The sequence below is a fragment of the Python bivittatus genome, unplaced genomic scaffold, assembly GCF_059951505.1.
Source record: "Python bivittatus isolate LINGU-HERP-01145 unplaced genomic scaffold, Pbiv_v1 ctg000700_np1212, whole genome shotgun sequence".
Taxonomy (NCBI): Eukaryota; Metazoa; Chordata; class Lepidosauria; order Squamata; family Pythonidae; genus Python; species Python bivittatus.
Window position 1 is genome coordinate 16,257,710 of NW_028277098.1, and position 26,934 is coordinate 16,284,643.

Below are 26,934 nucleotides of genomic sequence, written 5' to 3' on the forward strand. Positions count from 1 at the left end.
AAGTGACTGCAAAGGGAAGAGGAAAGGATAAGAAACTCATCTTTTTGAATGTCCTTGATCATGAAAGCCTATATTTATTTGCCTATAAGTAAGTTCCAGAGTTTACTCACAGGTAGGTACGTATCAGACTGCAGCCTCAGTTAATTTCTCACAACACACTGGCTATTCACTTTGTTGAGTTATGACCTCCAAGCAGATCACTTCTTGACATCAAAGCAGTTTCCAGAAGCTCACTATAGGCAATTATTGTAAGCCCTTTCAATTCATATCTTTGCACTTCCTATAGATCTCAATATAGAAGCAAGATCGAAGAGCCCTTCTCTCTGTAAGTTGCACTGTGTCAACACTGAAGAACTGATCTCCACAGCATGATCTTCAGCAGCAGAAATTGTCTTTGTTGACTTGTTCCTATGCAGTCTACTGTGCAGGACCCATGGAGAACTGAGTTATGCCATCAGTTAGACTTAGAGGTGAAGTTGCTTACCACTTCTTGTGAGTTGAAGTCTACATTTAACATATCCCATGAATGTATTTCAGAAGTGTTTGATGCCTACCCATGTTGGGACCAAGCAAACTTGTTTTTGATACTATGCATGAGAGAGAGGATTATTTTAGCCAAATCCCAACTCACAGACAAGAGCCTCTAATTCTGAAATAACTCAGGGCAATTACTCTATGTCTGATATGTAAAGGCATCCAATAAGTATGATGGTTGTTTCTCCATATGTACCACACTAGAGACACATGGTTAATTTTAAGTCTAATAATATATCTATAATATTTATTGTATACTTAGTTATTTTAAACCTCCACATATTGAGGCAAACAGATTTCCTACAACAAGCCAAGTCATATGACAAAATACTTTTCAAGCACTAGAGAACATCAGAAGAAAAAAGACACCCACTTAAAAGCTGCTGGTGTCAAGCAATTCTTTTTTCTGTGTTTGCCCATATTTAAGTGATACATTCTTTGCTACAAAAAAAGAAGAAAAAAAGGTGAGGGTAGAAATTTATGATGCCAGAGAGTTGCCTACAGGAACTGGCCACATTACAAATATTACGCTCAAGAATATGCTTTGGCTTAATGATTATATTATATATCCAGCTGGAATGCAGAAAGCAACAATATATTTTTTTAAAAAACTCTAGTAAAATAATGTGTGACAATTTGGCTGTTGGAAACAGAAAATCCAAATGGATTCTGTTGGGTCCTTGCTGGTGATAAAAATATAATTGGTAATAAGCTAATATGTAATGATACTTCCAAATCTGCCACCTTCATCAAGCTATCTCATTCTGCAAGTATTGCTCCTTTTAAAATATTCCCATGGAGGATTTAAATTGTGTATGTATAATTTTGATGGATATCAGGGTTGATCTCATATACTTTGCCCAAGAGATGACCGAGCACATTCTCTATGTTCTTATGATAATTATTAGTGAGGCTTCGGATCTTTGCTGCAGTTTCTTCATCTATTTTTGTTGATAGATTATCCTGAGAGCCCATTATCTACAAAGACAAAACAAGGTATAATTTGTAAACTAAACAAAAACTTCCATACAGGTTTCAAAAGAACTCATGTGCTCTCTGTGGTTTGTATACTGCTCTTTTACAGCATGATGCTGTCACTCAAAAAGTCCTTTCTTAGGTAGTTATCTTCCTTGTCCATCTTGCCTCTGTTGTGGTGGGTCATAGGATTACAGGATGAAGAGGCATGTGTTGTGTGTGCGTCTCTCTCTCTCTATCATTTTCTGTCCAGAAAAACAACCAAAAAATAGTGAAGTTATTCTAAAACTACTGCATTGTCTACAAAGCTGGCGCAGTTTGCCATCCCCTGCTAAACTAGCTTCATAATGTGTTGGCAACTGTTAAAATAATGGGATTAGGAAACATATAAGGAAGCTTTTGAATATAACCATTGCTTAACACTCAAGCTCTGTATTTGATGTTCCAGTGTCCTACTCCATCCAGAAGAAGCCACATTGCGTTGTCAATGGTCAGTTGACCAACAGGCCTCCACCTTATAATTTGTACAATTAAGCAATTACAAATACCCAGTCCCTTTAGCTAAGCTACAATTTAGGGTTTTCAATTGCTTCATCAGCATCAGTTAGTAAAATATTACTCACTCAGTGGAATAAGTTAACCCCTAAATTCGGACACATTTTTATATGTACTTTAACTCAAAAATATACTTTTTATCTGTCTTTTTTTCCCAGAAAAGAATAAAATCACAAAATTTGGAAAACTGTGAAAATGAAAGGGGACAGTGCAATCATTTGCTTCACTTAAAGATGTGGATTGAACTAAATCCTCAAGCATCTCTTAGCAATACATAATTTCACATTATAGCTTGGAAAATAATTAATGGGAGATGCTGGTAGATTACTTTTAGATAACTGTGAAATACTTTTAAAAGAACTGGTAAAAATAAAACACTATGGGATGAATAGTAATGGTAATAAAGCTTGTAATGATGCTTCGTTTTTCACAACAGTAATTATATAAATTAGAGGTGCACATCAAATGTGGAGAAGGCTCAGAGAGAGAGAGAAAGAGAGAATTATTAATGCCTCATGATGATGATCCCAAAATTTGATTTAGGTGTTCTACACAGAAGGGTTTATTATCATTACAAATTTAATCACACTGTTCTAAAGCAGACACTTTTTTAAAAATAACATTTTAAGATCAGAGTTTGAAAACATGTACTGATTTTAATGTAATTTGGCAGGTTTGAACCTTTAAAAATGTCTTTCAAGTATAATTTGATTCTGTTGAACAAACCATTTATGCTTCTTCCATGCTAGACAATGAAATAATAAAACTCTGTTTTAATTTTATTCTAGATTTGGAAACCTGATTAGGTAGGATTATCTGTGGTTCTATTTATGAATAAAGGTCTGTCTGTCTGTCTGTCTGTCTGTCTATTTCATATGCATACCTAATATGTAAACCAAACCCATAGTTCCTAAATAATTGATTATGTGCCATGAAGTCCTTGTTGGCTCTTAACCACAGCACAGATAGATTTTCTCCATGATGGTCTGCCCCTAGCCTGGTCTTTCAGGTCTACCAACAGTGCACTCATCACCACTATAACTAAATAAAACTAATTCTAATAATCCCGATATAAATGTAAGTGGGACAATAAGAAATGGTGAATATACTTAGGCAGCTACCAACCTTCATGCTTAAGAAAGATTTGCAATTTGGTTACATTGCCCCAAGTCTGGCACTGTTTAGCCAGCTCTCCATTGCCATAATCTCATGTAGTTCGAAGCACATGGGGAATATTACTTTACCTGCCTTAATTACTAGAGCATAGGTTTTAGGTCTCTGTTTAATGAGAGACAGTGTAGTATAGTGGTTTAGATGCTGGGCTAGGACCAGAGATACTGGGGTTCAAGTCCACTCTCAGCCATGGAAGTTCAGCCCAATTTACCTCAAAATGTTGTTATTGTGGGCAAAAAATAGTAAGAGGAAATGCTAACTATGCCATTTTGAACTCCTGAAGGAGGGATGGAACATCAATCAATCAATATACTTACAGACATACAGACACATGCTTTTAAAAGCTATACATAAAGTAGAGAAAATTCTCCCCCAAGGCCTCACACAATTAATCTGGGTTGGAAAAAGGGGGGTTGATTTATTTTATTTTTTTCTGGTATTTTGGTGTAGGAATTGTGGAAAAGTAAAGGCAATCACTTTATCGAGTGGATATACTTACTGAAGGCAATGCAATATTGGTGTAGCAATCACTGGTGGACAAATGGAAGAAGTATGTAACTGTATTGCGCAGCACTCTACACTAAGCATGAATTTGCCTGAGCAGTAAGTACAGGGTTGGGGTTTCATGATTATTTGTTTTTAATTGACTAAATATTTGACAGATTGTGGTGGAAACAACGTTGACCTACCATGTAATTAAATGATATTTCTACGTCAACTGAACAATTTAGCAAGGTGATGTTATAAACAGATGCATACATTCCAAGCTCTGACTGCTTTCTTCTAGTTTTGTGATTCCTTTTCACACATGTTTAAATGTTTTAACCTTACAGAATTCTAAGTACAATACTGGAGAATTGCTGCCAAATATGTGGGCAAACCCTTTCACCATTCTTTTTTTCTCTACTTTTTCAGAGAAGATCTTCAAGAATGACTAACATGAATGATAGTAGATATAAGATTAAGTTTTCTACTCATTGATTCCTTTAGTGTGTAGAAACAGTGGCTTCATATGAATTTAATGCTAACCCAGGGATCACACTGTGACCTTTGAGAGATAGGCAGCCTTCATCCAAATTTCAAAAGTTCATTGTGTCAATCAGTTGAGGTCTCTGGCTAGAATGGTTTCTTCTGTCTATTAAGATAGGCCAGATCAGGAAACAGCCTCCTTAGGAAAAGTTGAACTAGGCTTACTGAGGTAGACTATAGTAACAGAACCTTGCAAATCTGCTGGGGTTTTACCTTCCCTCCTTCTTATACCCCCTTTAATCAAGGGAGGAGCCAGCCTCAGCCTCTTCCTAATACTATCCCTTTTCCCATGGCTTAAGGAATGTTTTTGATGATGATGATGATGATGATGATGATGATGATGATGATGATGATGATAATTCACTACTTGAAGACCATCGGCATTGACAAAATCACCATCAGTCAATTCCAAAAGGCAGCTTTACCTGGAACAGCTTATATCCTGTGACGATACCTTTAAGACCATCAAACAATAACATCTGCCTATCCCAGGTCCTTGGGAAGGACTCGATAGGTGGATAAAAATCCCAATCCAGTCTAAACATCTGGCTGACTGTGTGACCAACCATAATAATAATGAGTTATATGCCCCTGACTCCCAGCTTCTCTGTTATTTCTGTAGTGGTTTCTGAATATTCCCTTCAAAGCCATGTTGGGCAAGGAGGATGAAAGAAAAAAATGTGTCTGTGGGGTGTGTGTTTATGTGTGGGTACATGGATATATGGGTGGATGTGGATGTGAGAAGGAGAAAGAAGAGGGCAGAAGAAGAACTCTCAGAAGGAAAGACACGTCATGCTTCCACTTACATTTGGGCCTAGTTTAATACCCCTGGCTCCCTTAACCCAGCTCCTCTATCACTGATATGTGATGGGGCCTCCAACAGATTTTACAGGAATGCTATACTTGAAAAAAAAAGGGTGCCTATCCTTCTGATAAGTCAAAGTGTCATGTTAAGTATATGAACATACTTCCTATTTCCCACTAGTTTTTGTTTGCAACTAGTTGCAGTTTTATCATTAAATATTAACCTGGCCTGCTGTTTCTTCCTGGTCAGGAAGAAGACAAACCGTTGATAGTTGAAAACTGCTGCACATATTTCTGATTTTTTACTTGTGGCTGTGTGGCAGAAGGAATTGAGGAGATTCCCAAAACAGTAAATCAGTGTTCGGTCAAATGCAGTCAGCGTGAAGACTGCACACTAAATGCAACTGTTCCTTTGAATATGGTTTCAGAATTTTACGGTGCATGAAAACTTGCAACAGTTCACCTAATTGCTCTTAAATATTGTCAGGATTAAACTACTGCAACAAAGCAAAGCACAAATATTGAGAGCCTGTAAAACTAATTTCTTGAGATGCATCTCCTGCTGGGCCAAAGAGCTGTTAATTAATGAATTTCCTGTTGCTATTTCTAGGAATTTATTTGTTTTTCAATATTTTGTATTATTTACATCAAATCAACATATCAGATCTGGTAGGTAAGCCTACTGTTATTTGCTCAATAAAGGAATTTATGCAGTTCATGGTTTGCATGGAGAACCAACTTAAAGTTTAAAGTTGTGGAAACAGAATCACAAAAGGATTGTGGAATCTGAATACATGAAACGTTTGACCAATTCTTAAAATGTACTGTTCCTGCTTTCCCCAATGGGTGATTTCCAGACACTTTGATTTTCATCTGCCATCAGCCCTAGCCAGCATAGCCAGTGTGCTAGTCAGAAGCCTCTGAAAGACTTCAAACTGGAGAAGTTTCATTGATCTAACCTTTCCTTGATATTGTCACTTACTTTAGACTGCTTCCATCTGAAATCCTTTTCCCTCTGGAGCCTATAATGGTCTATCTCTGCTGTGGCTTCTTCCTTGGCCTGCTTCAGTCTCTTTCCTTTTCCTGAAAAAGAAGCCAAGCCATTTTAATTGGATTAGTTTGTGCACAGCATTTATTTACTGTGGGAATCCCTGCCTGCAGGAGGGTAAATAAAACACAATCCCTTCCTGTATGCGAGCACAGTTAGTTAATTGTCCTGTTTTCTTCAGCAGAACCCAGACAAGAACCTCAAACTTTCTTTCTTGTACTTCTTCCTCCTTCTCTTTAGGAATAGAAGAAATCCCACTTCCAAATTTCTCCTGCCAAGAGGCTGCATATAACCTTACAACTAAACTTTTAAAATTATACATACATCTTTACGGAGTCTGACTGCAATAGTTAGCGATTATGCCATTCATTATTTTGCTTCCATTAGAGAGATTTGGGGAAGGGCATTGCTCTTTATTATGCTGGGGACAGGGGCAGTGTTTTGTTGATCACCATTTAGATAATCTTTTAAAAATAGATTCCCATAATTTCTTACAATCTTTGGAAGCTTCGAATGGGAATGATCTCAAGGGCTTATGTGTCTGTCACCATTGTCTTATACAGAATGACCTGGTCCCCGTGTCACATTAAGCTCTAGGTAGTTTAAGCATGGTTGACCTCCTGGGTTCACACACAGCACTAAACTATAAACCATCATATAAAAATTACAAGGCTAGATTTACACAACATGGTACGTCCAAACTAGACAAATCACATTATGATCCTGAACAATACTATGTTTAGACACCCTATACTAACAAGCATATTCTTAATTCATTGCCAGTAATAAGTTAATGGATATATTAAAGGGACAAAAGTCTTTTATCCTTTATTTTTACACTATATCTTTACACTTTCCATGTTAGCTTAAACGAGTGGTTCGAAACTGTTCTGTATAGTTCCTTATAAGAGAGATGAGCGATAGTGCTATCCCACTGAGAAGTTGTGTATTTATTTTCTATTTATTTCTTTGGGTTTTTTAGGGTTCTGTCCAATTTCTATAATAATGTTGTTTGTTGTTTTATTGTTTTGCACTTAATCATGTTTTTCTTTTTCTTTTCCAAGTACAGATTCTATATACATATGTAATTCAATGTTATTTGAATATTACTTTGAGTTCCTATGCAGGTTCTACGTCTGTGAGCAATATTAGAAAATATGATAAATATTTAACTATAGAAAAGTTCATTACTAAATATTTGTTAAAAGGTACAGGTTATAAAATAAATTGGTATTGTGTAAATACTGATAAGTGGGCCAAAATAAAATTAATGGATGAAGTTAGTTCATCTTAATGTAAAAGAGCTGCGAGAACCTAAGAAACATATTGTAATTTTAGCATATTTAAAATTGTTAAGGGCAGATATTGCTTATTTATAGGAGACTCATCTAATGGAACAGGATAAATCTCTATTAATGAAGGGCTGAGTGAAACAGGTTTATCTCACAGATAGTTCAGCAATAGCTAAAGGTGTGGCCATTTTGGTTCAAAAAGGATTCCCGATTAATATACAACAGGTTATTACTGATGTAAATGGATGTTATTTTATTTATTTGTCACATTTATATAGTCGCCCATCTCACATGAAGTGACTTTTTATATATATATATATATATATATATATATATATATGTATATGTATATGTATATGTATATGTATATAATTTATATTTATATATATAAATATATATATAAATATATATATGATTTTATGTGCTCAAATAGCAGGGACTATAATAGCTATGGTTAATGTTTATGGACCTAATTTGGACTTTCCTATTATGTTTCATGAATGTTTTCAATACTTGCATGAGTGCATTTGTGAAGTGGTAATAGGAGGAGATTTTAATGAAATATTGGATCCTGAGCTTGATAGAAATACACTGGTATGAAAAAAACAATCATTAGTGAAATAAACAATTAAGACCTATATGGAAGAATTGAATTTAATTCAAGAATTGAATTTAATAGACCCTTGATGTACCCACTAAAAGAGAATATACATTTTATTCAAGTATAGACCAGAATTTTTAAAATTCTTGATTATTTTTTAATATTGTTGCCTTTATATCATCAAACTCAAGAATGTAATATTGATATACATTTTATTCAAGTATAGACCAGAATTTTTAAAATTCTTGATTATTTTTTAATATTGTTGCCTTTATATCATCAAACTCAAGAATGTAATATTGATGTTTGTTATGTATCAAATCATAGTGCAATTATTTTGAATTGTGTGTTTCAGAAACCGGTCAAAGTATCGAAAAATTGGTATCTCAATGTCTCCTTATTGAATGATAATGAATTTGTACAACAAATGCAGGTAGAGACTATGTAATACATCATCAAGTGTAGTGCCTCCACATTAGAATGCATATGTCTATCTTATTAGCCATGAAACTAATAAGTGCATCTTGCATTTTAAATATATATATATATATATATATATATATATATATATATATATATATATATGCCTTCTCAATCTAATCAAAAGGAATCTTATTCATTTTCCTAATTTATGTGAATAAGGGATTTTTAAATAAATATGTAGTTTTTAACAAGTCTACCTTTTTAATGTTATGGAAAAATCTAAGACCAAGCACAATTGCCTTTATTGTCCTCTCTCTCTCTCTCTCTCTCTCTCTCTCTCTCTCTATATATATATATATATATATATATATACATACAATTTTTATTAAAGATTTTTTGAAAAGGAAGATAAACACTAATATAAAGTAAGAAAAAGAAAAAAAAGAAATCAAAGAGAAAGCTAAAAGTGCATGAATGGGAAAAAAAGTAAAAGAAAAATAGAAAAGAAAGAAAAAAGATTCAAAGAAGTAGCTTCCAATCTTCTTTATAGCAGTTATAAGTAAAATTATAAATTTACCTCTTATTGTATGGTTGCAACATAACTCTTTTCTTTTTATAATCTATTCTGTATAATCATCAAAACCATAAATCATGTGTTCATTTTTTTCTGTCTCACTCAAAAAGTCTATAAAATTTTTTTTCTCTTCTTTCCATTTGTGTAGATATGTCTGTCTTTTATAAATTTTAATTATGTATTTATTGTTTTAAATTGATGTAAACCGCCCAGAGTCCTCCAGTGGAGGGAGATGGGCGGGGATAAGTCTATGTATAAATAAAAATAAAAATAAAAGGTTTCCAGTCAGCAGTAAATGTAGATATTGTCTTTTCTCTGATCAAAGAAGTCAATTTAGCCATCTCAGCAAGTTCCATCACCTTTACCAACCATTCCTCCATTGTGGGTAGTGCTGAATCTTTCCATGTTTGTGCATGCAATAATCTCACTGCAGTTATCATGTACAAAAACACAGTTCCATGACTTATTTCCAACTCTTTGTCCATCAATCCCAAAAGAAAAACCTCTGGTCTCAATTGTATATTAATCTTTAAAATCCTCTGACTTAGTGTATGTATTTGAATCCAGAATTTTCTACCTTTTTTACACGTTCACCAAACATGATAAAATGTCCCTTCTGGTTCACATATCCAACATAAATTTGAAGTGCCTTTATACATTCTAGACAATTTTTCTGGTGACATATACCAAAGGTACGTCATTTTATAAAAATTGTCTTTAAGATTATAACAATGTAAATTTCAATCCTTTCAACCACATATTTTCCTATTGTTCCATCTGTATATTATAACCAAATTTTTTAGCCAACTTTATCGTACATTCTTTCACTTGTTCTTCTTCTGTTTCAAATTTCAATAAAAGTTTATACATTTAACTATTACATGTTCTTCATTTGTGCACAATTCTATTTCAAACTTAGTCTCACAATGTTCAAAACCATTCTTTTTGGTTTTGTCTACTTTAAATCTTTCTAATAATTGTAAATAAGAGAAGTATTGACAACTATAACCCTCTGCCACCAGTTCTTCTCTTGATTTTATTTTACATCCCCCTTGCCTCTTTCTCTGTTCTCCATGTCCTAGCCACAGGGAGGACATTTCTATTGATTTTATTAGGTGTTCTTATTATGTACTGACTTTAGGATCAGAACTATTGTGTTTACTTACTCTCACATCAACAATCAAATATTTCCAGGTTTCCTTATTGAAAAACATTGACATTGTCACAGTGCAGTCCTCACTGAAATGTGGACAACTCCTTATATGACTTGAGCTTTAAATCAAACACTTCTTTTTCTTTCTTACATTTTTGCATTAGTGAGATAACAGATTTTAGATGTTGTTATCAAGAAAAATACATTATTTTGCAAGATTTGCCCTGTTGATTTGCTGACAGGAACTCTTCAGTTCACAACAATTGAATTTTGTTAAATTCTGGCAGAATTCCAGAGCACTACAATGTTAAATCTCAGACCTCCAAATTGGAATATTTACATTTTATTGAGTTTCCCCCTCCCTTTTTTCCACTGTTTGCTAGATGCAAAGGTGAGTGAGAATTTTAAAGCACATTATTAAAGGACAACAATGATTCCAGCTAATTTTTTAAGAAGTATTGGAAACAGTGCTTGATGTCTTGGTCTTGCAAAGAGCCAGGTAAGTGCCAATTTAGACAGGAAAATGTATTTATGTATTTATTTGTATTCATTATTCTACCTAAAGCTGAAATCTGAAAATAAATCCTATGAATTTTTTGAGCCCCATGTGCTGTTTCCCTAACGATGGAGCTTCAGTACACAGAAAAGAAAGCCCTCTCTCAGATGCAAGAGGGTGGCTTGCACATCCCATTTTAAGGGTATGCTAAGCAGTTTGTAAAGACATAATAAAGACATTAATTTAGGAATGTACTGAAACAAACAACCAAAGAAATAACCATGCCTGGACAGGTCCTAGCAGCCAGAATGTTCTTACATAGAGATTCCACTTCTGTCTTATTTAGATAAGAAAAAAAGGATGAAGAGAATCATTCTGAAAGGGTTGATTTCCCCTTACTTAGACATTTGGTATGAACTTTGGGTGATCTATTGGAGTTAGTATAAGCTATAATCTCCTCCAGTTCTTGAGCTTTGTCTGAGAAGGTATGTAAAATTTATAAAATGCCACCTTGCCTCCAATGATCATGCCTCAAAGAAAAACACAGCTTGGGTAGAATTGCACCTGTGGAGTTCTCATCATTCAGAAATCTAGAATGCCCAGAACTATAGACTGATTGTCAGCATTCTGTGTTCTTTATACTTACAACAGCAGAGACCCACCATTAGTAATGACACCCAGCAGTTTGAGTATAAGCTTTTCAACTTGCTTTGCCAACAGCCCAGACTACGCAGCTTGCATTGTTTCGTACAGAATACTATGGAAGATGCGATAATGCAAGCATGGTTTTGCATTGCAGGCAACACCCAGATGTGCATATAGGAACTGATCAGACATGGCTATTGTTGTGACAAAGCATATAGGTAAGTCGTTCCAAGTTTCAGTATAGTCATGAGGGATTTAGCCAGTATCTGCAGTTAGATGCATTCTGTGCCCTGTACCTCACATTTATCTCCTCTGCCTGAATTTAAATTTGAAGTTCCTCAGCTGAGGGGATCTTGTCTCCATAGAAAGGCAATACGGTGCTGTGTATAGTGTCATGTCAATCAGAAGAAATGCTCTCAAAAACAAGTGTATAGAAAAGTGGAAGAAGAGCTGTCACACCACAGTACTGCAAAAAGAAAGGGGAACCAAAATTGTTGGAGACAAAGATTAGGCTTTTGGCATACTGAAAATGTTACATGGCTTCCTATTGCAGCTGACAGAAGTAAAAACTATCCATGGTATGGAAACTGAAGATAAAACAGAATAAGAAATCAGCATAGTTTACTTCTCAATAAATTACAATACTAAAACATCCTGGAATAGTGAAATCAATAGCATCCTTCAACTGCATTCTTCAGAATCCAAAAGGTTTATTCTCTATGCCTTGAAAAAGTAATGCTTAGGTGACTTATTGTTCCGTGGGCACATCTGGAATTTTTAAAACAATTTGTGGGCATTCTTACAAAATGGCTGCCCTTATTCACAAAATGGGTGCCATAGGAAGTATGTCCTTCCAAAAAATGCCAATTCACCATAAGGCTAACTAGTGAAGTAGTCTTTGCCATTCTGATTAGTTCTCTAGAATAATATCTTACTATCTTAGCTCATCATAGATTTTTTTTCCTGTTTAGGTGGGCACAATTATAAACAAAGCAGCAGGCTTTAATCACTCATTTTTATTTTCAGCAAATGCCTCTGGGTTTATGTAGGGTCTAGAAACATTCTTGGAAATAAGCATTATGTAAGAAATGTCTTTTCTTTGCAGCATTCCAGCTTCCTTGAAAAAAAAATAAAAAGAAACTTTAAAACAAAATCACATGGGTGTCAAATGTACATCAAATGAGGTATTTGGTGGCATCAAATTGTCTGTTCTGAGTCCAATGATGTGGCTACAAATCTTGAAGCTCGCATGCTTTCTTTTCTACTGGAGAAGAGAATTCCCTTCCTCTGGAGTTGAAGGGGAGATTTTTTTGTTTGTTAACCATAGTTAATAATATATTCCATCAAAAACAATGGTTTAATTTATCTTTGTTTTGAGGAAGCATGTCCTCTTCGTAAATCATAGTACCTTTGTTTCTCTAGAACATGATAATAACTTTGGACATGAGACTAACTGTGGTTAATTAAAAGTAAGGGAGCACCTTCATTTTCTTTCTAGTGAAGATGTAGAAAGTGAGATGTGAGAGCTGATAATCCCCAAACCTATTCCTGGAATTTTAAAGTACGGTTTGGAGTAAGGTCCAGATGAGGCCTATATGGAATATCCCATATATGTTCAAAAGTAGACATTCCCTGTAGGCCTATAGTAGTTGCTGTATTAGCCTGTGTCACAACTATACAAGGAGTTCAGTGATAATTATAGAGTACACTCATTCAGGTACTAACACCATTCATTAGTATTTTGCAAAATAATTTGCACAATCAGTGAAGGGAGGAAGAATTTAGAAGGCATCCATTGGCTGCATCCTATGCTTATACATACACCTTTTCTACTTGTACCTAGCCATGACACAAATATGTTCTGGCATTATCTTTTTTTTTTTTTGGCCATGTTCCCAAGGCATTGCCTTCTTCTTGTCCCTAGTCCATAAGTGAGACAGGCTTGTCTTGAGCTGTCCTGAGGTTAGTGGTTTTTTCCTTAAGGCAACAGTATTCAAGGATGGGGATAACTCAGGTAATCAATAGTGGGTGGGATCAGTGTGGTGCTGATTGGCTATTTCAAGCTGATGCTGTTCTCTTTCCATTCCAATCTCCCATTCATTTTATCTGCCACCATTCTCTTGTCAAGTCCTCCCTAAACAGCTGGAGTACCAGTGGTCTTTCAGTGGCATATCAGAATGGTGCAATTATGTTAGACTGCTCAATTGGTTGTACAGGTAGTCCCCAGTTTAAGAATGAGTTTTGTTCCCAAGGTGGTCTTTAAGTCCAATTTGTTTGTAAGCTGGAACAGTATTATTGTGTAATACTGTACAAGTAGCATTGTGTAATTAACTCAAATTATTGTATATTTAACTCAAATTTTGCTACAATAGGCTCCGTTCTTAACTATGGGTTGCCTGTAAACCAGGCATTCTTAACCTGGGGACTACCTACTGGAAATATTTTAATTCTATGGCCTTACCAGCTTAATGCAAATCTGAAATATCAAAGTAGTAGAAGGATGGGACCAACTTATTCCCCCACTGCCTCCTGAGTAGAGCACAGATGAAGCCACAAGTGGACATTTGTTTACTTTATAAAGAAAGAAAACAAAGACAGAGAAATCCCTAGGAAAAGTACTGCTTGTGACTCAGGTCTCTTTGTGATTCTGATCTCTTTCCTTTTTGAAACACTAAATAGCTCCAAATATGAGAGAAAGGGATGTGCTAGGAGGAGGAGCACAGAGGCAGCGGACAGAGTCCTGCAGCCTCTCCCCATTCCTGCTGCAGCAGCATGATTAGCGGATGGCAGATGTTTTTCTCACCAGACATGCAAAAGGAAGAGGACGGCAAAGCCACAGGACTTGATCAGTCACTGTGCCAATTATGCATTGCGCTCACAAATTCAGGACAGCACTATTTGGCAGTGAGTCAGAATAGAGTCAATAGAGGCAGGATAGGGATTGGCACTGGGGACAGCAAACTGCACGCCACTATAGTTTGCTGTCGACTCAAGGCTATACAGAGAGCACTTCAAAAAAGCAGCTGAGAAAGGCCTATCCTAAGCCATTGTAACCTTAAATCAACATCTGTAGGTTGGAAAGGCTATTGGCAAGAGTGCCCACTCTCTTCATGCTGATTCTAGGGGCAACTGATACTTAAAAACAGTTAATATTGCATGGAGGCAGAAAAGAAATGCTGTAAAACCCAAATTAGAAGACATCCTTATAGTTTGGGGCTTTCGATCAATGTATTCAGGACGCTGTGATCACAGAAGAGCACAGAAGGAAGAAAACACAATCTCTTGATAGCCTGTATTGATTAGCAGGCAGCCTTTTATCCTATGCTACGTGCCTGGGTATTTCAAATAGTTAGAGAGCAATGTGACTCTCCTTTAATAGTGTTACTTGAAGTTATAATGGCAATATGGAACATGAATATCGTTGTAGGCTGCTCTCTGATTATTGGAGGAGGTGAACTATGGACTTAATGCAATACCTGACTCAAATTTGGGCCCTAACAAGCAAACGCTGATGGCTCAGAACGGCTGCCGAATTACAGATAGTTACAGACAGCCACTGCATGCTTATGTATGCTCATGCATACACCACCACCAGGGATACAGGTCATATCTCTCTGGATTCATGCTTTGCGTAAAACCCTAATATTGTTTGTTTGGTATGACTAAATATGTTGTATGGTTCTAATCCAACAGTAGTGTTTTATAAATGGTGTTTTCTGGCTTAGCTTACAGTATTCTGTAAACCCAGGCAATTAGTTATAGTCAACAAACTATAATTAAGCAAGCCATTGCAGCATGATGTGAGAAACCAACCACCACTTGGATAGACTAGCAGGAACGACTGTTGTGCCAGAGGAAGTGTAGCTTCAGCAGGAGGGATCCAAACAGCTAGTTATGGGTTGTCAGACTGTCAGTGGGGCTGGTCTGGACATCTCATAAGAGGTTGTGGATTTGTTGCTTACAAGGGTATTGTTCTGTCTCTGCCTCAACACATTACATCAGACATGGACTTGAGGTGTTTATTTTGCAGGATTGGGGGTGTGCAGGATCTTCCTTGCTGTCTGTCTGTCTGTCTGTCTGTCTGTCTGTCTGTCTGTCTATCTATCTATCTATCTATCTATCTATCTATCTATCTATCTATCTATCTATCTATCTTTCTATCTATCTATCTTTATTAAATGTATATGCTGCCCATCTTCCCCAGAGGGGGAGGTCTGAATAACTAGTACTGCTAGCTAGTACAACATTGCATTTATAGTATAGAGGTAATAGGAAGCACTCACAAATATATATATATATATTTCTGAGAATATAGTTAAGTTTTACACATCACTTTTATAAAATACCTTTGTTTTACAAATTAAAAAGTCTCCTTATCCATTATAGGGAGATGTAAAAGAAACCACCTGGTCCAGGGTCCATGCTTTTGTATCGCTCTTGAATCTGGGTCCATCTAATTGGGTATGGTGCCAATTTAATGATTGTCAAAGCAAACTAGAGTGGAGCCATCTTTAGAGAAGCAATATAGTATATCAGTATACATTTAAGAAAGAAAATTATACGATATACTGTTGGCATTTTACACAAAGCCAAATGAACAAGATTTTTCTAGATGAGACAAAACCTATCTGAGATGCAATTTATCTACATTATCTAATGCTTTTCTAGTATACAAACATTTTAGATTTGTATACATTTTAGAAGAGAGATCAGTCATGATATACTTCTAGTCCTTTATTTGTGCTACTTGAACTCGTTCATTCAACTGCATAAATTACATTTGCCTCTGATTTTAAATGTATGGTTGTAAAACTTAAGTGAAGATCTAAATAAAAAAAGAGAGAAATATAGTATCCTAAAGCAATCACCTAAAACAATTAATGGTTCTGAGATGAGTCATTAACAGGCAATAATAATTAATTTTTTTAAAGTTATTGGATGTAATGCAGAATTTTTTCTGGCTTTGATATGCTGATTGATACGTATAGGATGCAATCATTAGATTACATGGGTAGAATTTGCTGTCCCATTTTGCACTCTCATGCAAAATGAATTGGCTGTGCTTTTTCCATCTCATCACCATCCTCCTTGTAGGGTATTGAATGTGTTTGGAGAGACACTTTACCAATATTCCAAGAAGACTGCCGCAAAATGCAGGAAATTGTAAATATATTGAGGCTTTAGCCACACTATCAGAACAGAACATTTTCTGAGACAGTGGGCAGATGACATCAGCTTTTATTTACCCCCCTCTGTGCAAATTTGACATCTGGGTACATTTTCCTGCTCTGGTTTGAACACAGTCTTTTCCTCTTCTACCTTGAATGTTCTTGTCCGTTCTGCTGGAGCACTTGCTTTCCTTCCCAGCTCACCCCAGTAGCAAAATGGCTATTTCATAGCAGATGGCCCACCCCTTCAACCGAGGCAATACTTGCTCTGGTCTCTAAGAGCTTCTAAGGCCTTCTCTTTACTATAAGTACTAAAATAGCCCTGGGGTGTGAAGCTTTTTATCTCAGGTCATCAAAGAAATGACAAAACAGTGCAATCCTGCACCTTTAAAAAAACAAACAAACTGTCAACTAGTTAGGGAAAGCTAGCTAGGGAAAGAAAGAAAATAGTAATTTAAAGACCTTGACTGGGTTTCTAGCCAGCAACTTCTTACATACTAGGCAAATCCCTTACCCAGCCTCTGTGCTATTTTAGCACTGATGATAAAAGGGAATTTAATAATAATAATACTACCTGGAGACAGCAGAATAGAACAGAAAGAACTGGCGAAAATTACAAAATACAAAGATCTGCAAATAGAAGTAGAATGACTGTGGCAAAAGAAAGTGAAGATAGTACCAATAGTAATAGACACCTTGGGTGGAATCTCAAAACATCTGGAGCACGATTTGAACACCATCGGCATTGACAAAATCACCATCAGTCAATTGCAAAAGGCAGCTTTACTTGGAACAGCTTATATCCTGCAACGATACCTTTAACACCATCAAACAATAACACCTGCCTATCCCAGGTCCTTGGGATGGACTCGATAGGTGGATAAAAATGCCAAATCCAGTCAAAACTGGCTGACTATGCAACCAAAAATAATAATAATTTATTAAATTTATATGTCACCCATGCCAATTATTAGAGTGCAAAAAGACTGGTAAGAAAGGGGGAAATTCTATTTTAAAGGTGGTTGTTGTGTCTGCATTTTGATACTTTATATATATAAATTTGACTTTACTTTGTATAAATATGTTTCTTTCTGTATTAAGGCATGTCTGTACTTACTATTTAAGCTGTCCTGTCTTGTGTTCATGACAGTTTGACTCTAAAGTGGCTTAATAAAACATTGCCTGGGTTGACACACTTTGGGAATAAAATATTCAGTCCATACTTCAGGAGCCACTGCTTTGCCAGCTGGCTATTTCACTGAAAATGTATAGACTAACCCCAAATCTATTACTTATAATCACATCCAGTCTCAATATCACATCCAGTATGAAGATGTTTGGACTTTCAGCCATGGATACAAAAATCTCTTGAAAAAGGGGGTGCCATTTGAATAGAAATGAATAGAAATGGAAACTACAGTTGGAACATCTACTGTACCACACAGATAAAAGGGAATCCAAGGGGGTCTTGCACCTAAGAAGGCAGAAATGTATGACCTGAGCCTCCAGGGCTACATGTGGATCCTGAAAGATTCATTCATTCATTCATTCATTCAATATGGCTGCCCACTGCCATGTGGCCTCTAGAAACCTCCAACGGTTGTTACCAAATTATAATGTTTAATATGACAAAGAAAGCTATTAAACACATAAGTGAAGAGTAGAACTCTGCAGATCCTTGAGGGGGTGATTTGCTTTGATGAAGATTTGAGTGAAGCATGCCTTTGAAGCTACATTGCTCTCTAACTTCTAAGCATGAACCAAGATTGAGGGCAAGATGACAAATGCTACTTCTTGCATCACTTCTTATCTTCAGTGAGGCAAACTGAAACCACCGGACTATATTCAATGTTAATTAAATAGATAGCAAATCACAATGAGGTTTTGTTTCATCCTCATCCATTATTTTTTTGAAATATGACTAAAGAAGTTGCATGCCCTTCCAAGAAGATAACTAGCAATATTGAGATAGATGACAATAGGCACTGAAGAATCATGTGAGTTTCATGTAGGGATACGCCAAATATTTCTGAGAAATTTCAGGATCTTTTCTTTTTCTCCTAATTCCTTAGATTAGCCTTTCCCAACCTGATATAATTGGGTTTGGACTTGCACAGAAGGTTGCCTTTGAGTAGAACTGTCCAATTCATTTTGAAAATCCACTTTGGCATAATTGTTGGCTACTGTATTATTTTTTGTGCCCCATGTTTCAATTTTTGGTGGATTTCCTGTAACAGCTGGTTTCATTACTACAGGATATATGGTAAGAACTAGACTATATAAAAGTTACATAACATTCCTTAGGCACATAAGTCACATTGTATGTTTTATATATAATACCCCAAATTTATTTATTTACAATTTTTGCTAGACTGTGGCACTTCAAATAATTCCCACATAGCTAAGAATTTTCCATGCAGTCATATTGCTTCTAAGTTAGGCATGACATTTTAAAAATCCTTAAGAACATATTATCAGTGACGACTGAAATTATTCACTAAAATATTGTAGCAATCTACAATCTTTGTTAGACCAGACATTGGTCTCATAAAATGGCTTCCTCTCTCTCATTTTAATCTTGCAGAATCAAACGAGGTGTGCTTGTTAATATATATTTACAAGTCCAGATAATACTGTACTTAACATCTGTCTTGGGTCTCCCACCATGTCATTGCTCTACTCATACCAATGATATGTGGTTTCTCACTTCATTTATTTTGGAAACTGTGAGTAAATCAGTGCAGCTTTTTCAGTGTAATGGATAGTTTTCAATTACTAGCAATATATATAACTGAGCCTATGTTATACCCGAGTGCATCTGAAGCTAGAGCAAAACCTGTTGCTTACTCAAGGTGAATGAAAAACTGATGGTTGGTTTGGATCCCATTAATCTTTACTCCCCAAAACATTATGGCCCTGCAGTTTGGTCATTTACAGACATAGTTGATTACAAAGAGTGGGTTCCAGTAAGCCTTGATTCATGGACTCATCTCACAAAAGGTGAAGCTGGGAATATGAATTTAGGCTGATATTCAGTCCTAACACATTTAGAGGACATATTCATGTTCTGCACTGAAATACTGTATGCCAGCAGGAGAAGCCAAATTTGAAAGAGCCAGTTTGGCGTAGTGGTTAAGGTGCTGGTCTAGAAACCAGGAGACTGTGAGTTCTAGTCCTGCCTTAGGCATGAAAGCCGGCTGGGTGACTTTGGGCCAGTCGCTCTCTCTCAGCCCAACTCACCTCACAGGGTTGTTGTTGGGAGGAAAATAGAAGGAGGAAGGAGTATTAGGTATGTTCGCCACCTTGTGTTATATAAAAATAATAAAGGTGGGATAAAAAAAATCTAAAAATAATTGCAGGTGATACTTGCTCTGTATTTTGAAGGCATACAAAACAATGATGAGATACTTCATGATTTTCAATAGATATTTCCTTTGAAGGCTTAGTTTCTTCTCTGATTGAGTTTCAAATCCAGAAATAATTTGCAAACTTGCTTACTTTAAACATAAACCAGTATTGTCAGAGAGACAGACAGACAGACAGACAGGCAGAGAGAGAGAAAATGCAGCCCCTTAAACTGACAAACCCAATGCATGCAAAGCTGAATTTCACTAGGCTGTGAAAGCTTTCTACATATACTTTGGAAGTCTTTTTGTGTGCATGTGTGGGTGTGGGTGTAGGCTTCCTTCTTCAGAGCAAACTGGAAGCAATAATTGAAACAAAACTTTTTTTTAAAAAAAGGTTGGGTGTTAGACAATGATCTGTTCTTATGAATGTGAAGGTCATGTTTTCAGTTTACCATGCTTCTTCAGTTCAGGAAGGGCAAGCTTGTTTCACATTGCAACTGAATCCTGCTGATGGTGGAAGAGCTGTGGAAGGGTGCACCACTTTGAACTGGTACAGATTGCCCTGGAACTGGTGCTTTCTGAAGTGCAGTAAAAGTAGCTTTGGCTTATGGCACAGGCTTGTGTCTGTGTGCCTTTGAGTCACTTTTGACTCCTGGTGACTGCCTGGACAAGTCCCTGCAGTTTTCTTGGCAAGAGAGGGACTGGCCCAAGGTCACCCAGCTGGCCTTGTGCCTAAGTGGGACTAGAATTCATAGTCTCTGGGTTTCTAGTCTGGTGCCCTAACCACTACACCAAACTGTAACTTGGCAGCTGCTAATCCAAAGCCCACCCTCCCAGGCTTGCTGGCAAAAGGAAGGGGGACAGATACCACTGCACCTTGGAGCAGAGTCTAAAAATGCTATCTTGTTTCCCAAAAGAATACTTGAAAAATAATTGAATATTTTTCTCAGACCTCATGAGATTTTGTTGGCTGGGAATTCTGGGAGTTGAAGTCCACACATCTTAAAGTTGCCAAGGATGAGAAACACGGGACTAGATATTGCTGAATTACAACTCCTGACAGCCCCAGCCAGCATGATCAACCGTGAGGGAATCATTATCTCAGCAGCACCTGCAAGGTCACACATTATGCACCCAGATAATAATTCTCAGATTATCTCCTTCATAGAGGGCTGGTTACACTCCTGGGTAACCAATAGAGGATCAATACCAGTTATAATGGTAATCTGGAATGAATGAAAAGTCCATTCTGGCCAGATTTGTATTAACTGGTGATTTTTAAAAGAATCCTAATGAATATTAAGGCAGTGCAAAGTTTTAATGGAGTGCTTTACTCTGAAGTTGCTCTATGAAGTGATGTAGCCCCCAATTTCAAAGAACAAAGCAAATCTGTCATAGCACTTTACATTTCTCCTGGGTCCTTCTCTGAACTTATAGTAGAGAGAAAAGGCCTGTGTTGGAGAAAGCACCCCAAAGTGCATTCATGAAACAAATCACAACATCACTGCATCTCCACAAGGCACACTGTGTGCCCACTCCAGTACAAAACATCTACAGAACTGAGACTAACAAACCCGTATTTTGAACATTTTGTCACAAAACATACCTTGAAAAGTATCCTTTAGTTCAAAGTATCTGTTTCTGAGCCTACTATTTATAGACTTTTTTTTGGATTTTGATTTTTTTTGCAAAATCAGATAAATGTGTAATCCCAAAAATGATTTCCTTACTTACTACATTTATATCCCACCTTTATTTTATACAACTCAAGGTGGTGTACATAATTCTCCTGCCACCTATGTTCCCCACAACAACCCTGTGAGGTGAGTCGGGCTGAGAGAGAGAGGGACTGGCCCAAAGTCACCCAGCTAACTTTCATGCCTAAGGGAGGACTCGAACTCACAGTCTCCTGGTTTCCAGGCCAGTATCTTCACCACCATACCCAACCGTGTCTCTTAAAGGTAATTATATCCCAAGCAGCCCATTAGATGATAAAATGAAGACAGGGCAGGGTTCATTTTCAGGGTTTCACAAAGATGGAATTCCTTTAATGTCTCTTCGTAGAAGCTTAAGGAAATGAATGAAAGTACTCTGTAGAAGATAAAAGAGCTATAAGACATAAAAAAGTAATAGCAAAACTTAATTTCATGGAAATGAAACCAATTTAATTGACAAAAATATTAATAACTCCTGGTAGTAAATGCAGAGCTGCTGACAGGCCCCAAAATAGTAAGGAGAAATAGATCTAGTGAAATAAGACATCAGGAGATGAAATCTTGTGTGAAGGTGAACACTACTTTATAGAAGTTGCTGCAAAATAAAATTGTATATGGTTTTATGTACTATGTAACTTTCAGCAAAACCTAGAATGTATAACTAGACTAATGAAATGTTAGTAGGTGGGTTAAAATGTGATAAATAATGTTGGAAATTCATACAAGACTACCCTACATAGAAGATCTACAAGAACTAGTATTACTAACCACTGGCCATGTTGGCTGAGGCTGATAGGAAATGTAGTGCACCAACAGAGGGCAGTGTCTCCTTTAGCTCTGAGGTGCAACCAACATTACAGCACAGATCATTGTAATGGCTTAGTCGGAAAGAATTATTCCATTCACGTAGTGAAAAAAATGCCACGTAATATGTTAGTTCTGCCTCCCTGTTACAGACCCCAAAGTAGAAGAAACAATTCTCCTTCTTAGAGGACCAGAAAGAACTGTAGGTTGTAGAATAATTCCCCATAAGGAAATAGGAGAAGGATGACTGTTGACTTATATGTATTCAGCCCTGAAACTAGATACCAGATTATCAAAATGTTGAGAAATAGACACTGGAGGTAGTTTTAAAAATTAACCCGATGGGAAGACAACAAATTACGATAATTATTTAAGTGTATTACTACATTTCTTTGCTGATGCCTCTGTAATTTATCTATAGTTATATATAAGAAAGGTTTCCTGGAGATTCAGCAGAGAAAGAGTGCCACCCTCGGCTGTAACTTACTCTTTTTGGCTTCTTCAAGTTTATCTTTGGCCCGCTTTTCTGCCTGCAGAAGCTGTTGTATTCCCTGAGACTGGCTAGTCATTTTGCCTCCTTGGATTCAGGAAATGCCTGTGGAAACTACAAAGGAGGAAGGGGGCTTTATGGAGTGACTCCATATTTATTCAACGCTTCTCCTGTTGTGTCAATAATCAAAACATAAACTTTGCTCTGTCCCCTTTGCAGGCTGAAGCCAGATTAAAACTCTGGAAGAAAACAAAAAGCAGGTGCAAAGAAGTGGATCAACTGGTTTGAGGGAGTTCCCCCCACGGCTGCCCTCTCCAACATGGTTTACAGGCAACCATCAACATAAAACCTTTGCTTGCTTTGTTTGCAAGTGATATTTATGATATTTAATGTTTAGAATAAAAATATCAAGGTAGCAGCCTGACTTAACTCAGAATGCACCTGGATTATTCCTTAATAATTGCTTGCATTGTAGATCTTCTCCTGTACAGCAACTGCCATCAATGTAGGCCTATCAATCACTGCTATTACATCAACACTTCTTGGTTTAATATTGCAGGCATGACACCTACACATGTCAAGGGTCCTCGAAATCAAAATTATTTGCCAGATATTGAAGATATTTGCAAAAATTTCAGTGACGATCTTCTCTTTATTTTTTTTATTTGTTAAAAAATAGGGTTTTTTCATGAAAAATATTTATGTTAATATCTAATGGGTTTAATATTGTTATTTATACATGATTAAATAAATACTCTATGCATGCATCAATGTTAATTTTAATACAGTAAATATTGATAAATATAACTCATACAAACAAAAGCTATTTTGGGGTCCTCCATAATTTTTAAAAGTGGGAAGGGGTCCTGAGAGCAAAAAGCTTAAGAAATGCTACTATAGAAGATAGTAGACTAGGACCTCTTGACACTTATAAACTGCATCCTACAGTGTGACCTACCTGCCAGGACCTTTGTTTCTTCATGGACTTGACAGGAAGGTTGCCTTAAAGAGGACCCTTCTCTATTACTTCCTCTAGCAATCTTAGTGCTGCTGTTTCTGTCCTGGGGCCATGTCAGTCCATCAGCACAAATCAAAATGGACATGGAGGGGAGTCAGCAGCAACCAGAGTGGAAAGCATTTACAAAGAGAATCAAAAGAAGCTAATAGGAGCTGGGCAGTTCCCAGCCGCACCACATCATCACCGCAGTTGTGCCAAAGTGTCACACTTCATGCAACTAGCTAGTCTTGTGTGGGGAAAATATGGAAAACTCAACATCCACAAAGATAAGAAAAATAAAGTTAGCCAGCCTTGGATATGGCCTGAGGGGGAGAAAAGGATTTTCAAATATAGTTAACAAGGCCTTGGTGGCTTTCAGTTAGGCAGATGTGTTGATGTGCCCCTTGTCTGCTGGTCTGTGCTGCAGTCCTGAACAGCTAGCCAGCTGCTGCCCTGCCCTTCATTTCAAGCACTGGCCAGATCAAAGCTCTGCCATGTGACTCCTTGTAATAACAAGGCCACAATCATGCAGTGTGCCTGTTGCAGAAACAGTGAATCATGTATGTAAGCCTTTACTTATGTTCTTGCAAGGCAGTTTTCTGCAGACCAAGGTGGCTTTTTCTCTATTGTGCTTTATGAACAAGGAAGCATATAAACTTGGGTTTACTTTTGCATCAGCAGACCATCAGAAATATATTTCGATTGGCATAAGAGTAGTTCAGTCAATTACTGTTCAACAATGCCATATGTGAATGTGCATGCTTGTTTCAGCAGCAAGGTCTTTATGAAATCAAAACTAACTATCGTTGTTACGTAAGATGACCATTCATACTTTTCAGATGATAGTCCTCTTTTGAAGGGCAAGGAATAGCATAAGACATTTTCATACCTGAGGATAAGGAGCAGAGGACATCCCAATTCCACCTGCAGAAGTGAGCAGAACTGGTAGCTGGAACTTTCTCCTTGCTCTTCTGGTTGAAATGAGCTAGCTATCAATTCAAGGTGTAAATCTGTCAGATAAGGTCATGGTGGTGAAATACCAACTGAATTCAAAAGCTGTCACAGCTCTCATTAATAGCCAGAATACAGATGCAAGCAGATAGCTTTTCAGAATCAGCAATGGTCAAGGTTTCTGAGGAGACTGCCCTACTGGGAGATGGATTCAAGGTACAGAAGATTAAAGTGTAACCGAATGTTGTTCCAGTCTGTAATGGTATGTGGGAATGACCTTGGGAGACAGGAGGAAGAGACACAGACTAGACAATGTCAGATAAGAGGCAGCTGAGTCTGCAGAAGGAATGGGGGCATGGCAAATGTCTCAGGATGGACCCTCCCTAGTTTCTTGGACTGTAAAGGTGAGGGGGAGAGATGTACATTCAGACTTGCAAGATTCTGTTAATATAACTTTACATTAAAGTTAGAGCTAGTACTTCTGGGTGTGCTTCTTGTCTGGACTATCTCGCAAGGCTGACACGGTCCAGGACTTCAGGCAATGCCATAAGTACAGGAAGCTTGTAGCCTCTGCCTGCATTGGTCAGCCAGATTCACGGCTACTCAGGAATATACCTATATGATACATTGGCCATAAGCTCCTTTGCCCTCCTGGATTTCCATGGGCAAAGAGGACATTGAGGATTTCACTCAAAGTCTGAGTGAACTGTTCCAAGGGCAGGATTTGTGCCTGGACTTCTTGTGTCCAACTTCCTGAGCATCTCATCGTGGTCCTCCTTCTCCCTGCTTGAGAATGACTTCTTGGCCATGATAACTGCACATGACTGCTGGTAATGGAAAAGTGTCCATCTCTCCTATCTTAGGGTGTCAACCCAGGTTGTCTAATACACACAATACTGTAGTCTAGGGAAGGGAAATGGCTATAAAGCTGCCAATGTTGCTTTCACCCTACCATTTTGCTCTGCTCTGAAATCATGGCTCCCTCTGCCCAGTGGAAACAGTGGCCACTTTAACACCTGTGCAGTCCACATCTGCTTGAAAAATCAATAATAGTAAGAACAGCTAGGAGAGGCTACAAAACTCTCCATTAATAGTTGGCACCCAACAATAAAGTGGAGGGCTGCTCAGGTTACCTACTGTAGTATAGAGTGACACATTTTATTGCTATTTCAGTGACTGCAATTCCATTCAGCAACTTATTCTGTGTTGAGTCACATTCCCTCCCCCCATTCTCTGAGGGCTGCAGGGGACATATTCATTGATGTGGAGGAGAGGGCAAATATTTTGGAAATGTTTTCCCTCCCCTTTTTCCAGTTTTGGGGTTAAAAAATTAACATACAACATTTATTTTGCAGTTTGGGAGGGGGTGGAATCCATTGCCAACAATCCATAGCAAAGGCATCCATGGGGCACAGTCAAAAAAATGTCAAGATGGGGGTGTGATGATGAACTCCTACCCATTTTAATGTGCACCACACACATGTAAAAAGGGGAGGGGCTTTGATAACATGGTTGCACCCCACAGCTTGATTTTTTTTTTACTCTCTTCCCATAGATGTCCCTGATAGTTTAGTTTCCAAATTTTGGCAGTGAAGTAGAAGTACATGAGGGCTGCAAAATAGGAGGTAGGGGGCTGCATATGGTTTACTCCTGACTGATAGAAAGCATTTCTGGATGTTCCAGTAAAGAAATAAATTAGAATATGCAAAATGTATGCAGGCATCTTTTTCTACAGCTACATTATATTTTCTTTTGGAGTGGAATGTGTCAGTGTGAATTTTTATGTCAAGAAATGTCAATTTAGTTATTTGGTTCTGGTGGCTCACAAGATGTACATACAGCAGCTTCTATTTTTATATAAATTAATGGAATCTTCCTTCCTTCCTTCCTTCCTTCCTTCCTTCCTTCCTTCCTTCCTTCCTTCCTTCCTTCCTTCCTTCCTTCCTTCCTTCCTTCCTCAGACAGTGAAGAGGGAAGTGCAGGTCATCTGACTAAAATGCTTGATGCTTCATTTTTCAGCTATGAATGCTGAACAGAACCCTTTCCCAACAATTTTCCTGGAATCAAAAACACAAAGCAGCAAAAGAAAGTGAATTGAAATGATGATTGGGCTTACTTTTCAGATATAAAGCTAGCAGCCCACCCAGGGCTCCGTCTTCC

The 26,934-nt window shown here is 37.2% G+C and overlaps 1 protein-coding gene across 1 annotated transcript; it reads right to left on the reverse strand.

Moving 5' to 3' along the window:
- Positions 1–843: 843 nt before the first annotated feature.
- ATP6V1G3 (ATPase H+ transporting V1 subunit G3) lies at positions 844–26,934 on the reverse strand. The gene is made up of 5 exons (XM_088153629.1): positions 26,891–26,934; positions 24,713–24,812; positions 22,824–22,940; positions 6,053–6,153; positions 844–1,512 (listed from the first exon to the last, which is right to left on the reverse strand). Exons 3-5 carry the CDS (start codon positions 22,903–22,905, stop codon positions 1,339–1,341), a joined length of 357 nt encoding a protein of 118 aa, XP_088009755.1. The 5' UTR covers positions 22,906–22,940; positions 24,713–24,812; positions 26,891–26,934; the 3' UTR covers positions 844–1,338.

Bases quoted from the DNA above. Each gene is read 5' to 3' on its own strand.
- ATP6V1G3 (XM_088153629.1), bottom strand. From the start codon at position 22,905: ATGACTAGCCAGTCTCAGGGAATACAACAGCTTCTGCAGGCAGAAAAG. The intron at 6,154-22,823 runs GTAAGTTACAGC...CTTCTTTTTCAG, and splicing joins ACTTGAAGAAGCCAAAAAGA to GAAAAGGAAAGAGACTGAAG. The intron at 1,513-6,052 runs GTAAGTGACAAT...TTGTCTTTGTAG, and splicing joins TCAGATGGAAGCAGTCTAAA to ATAATGGGCTCTCAGGATAA.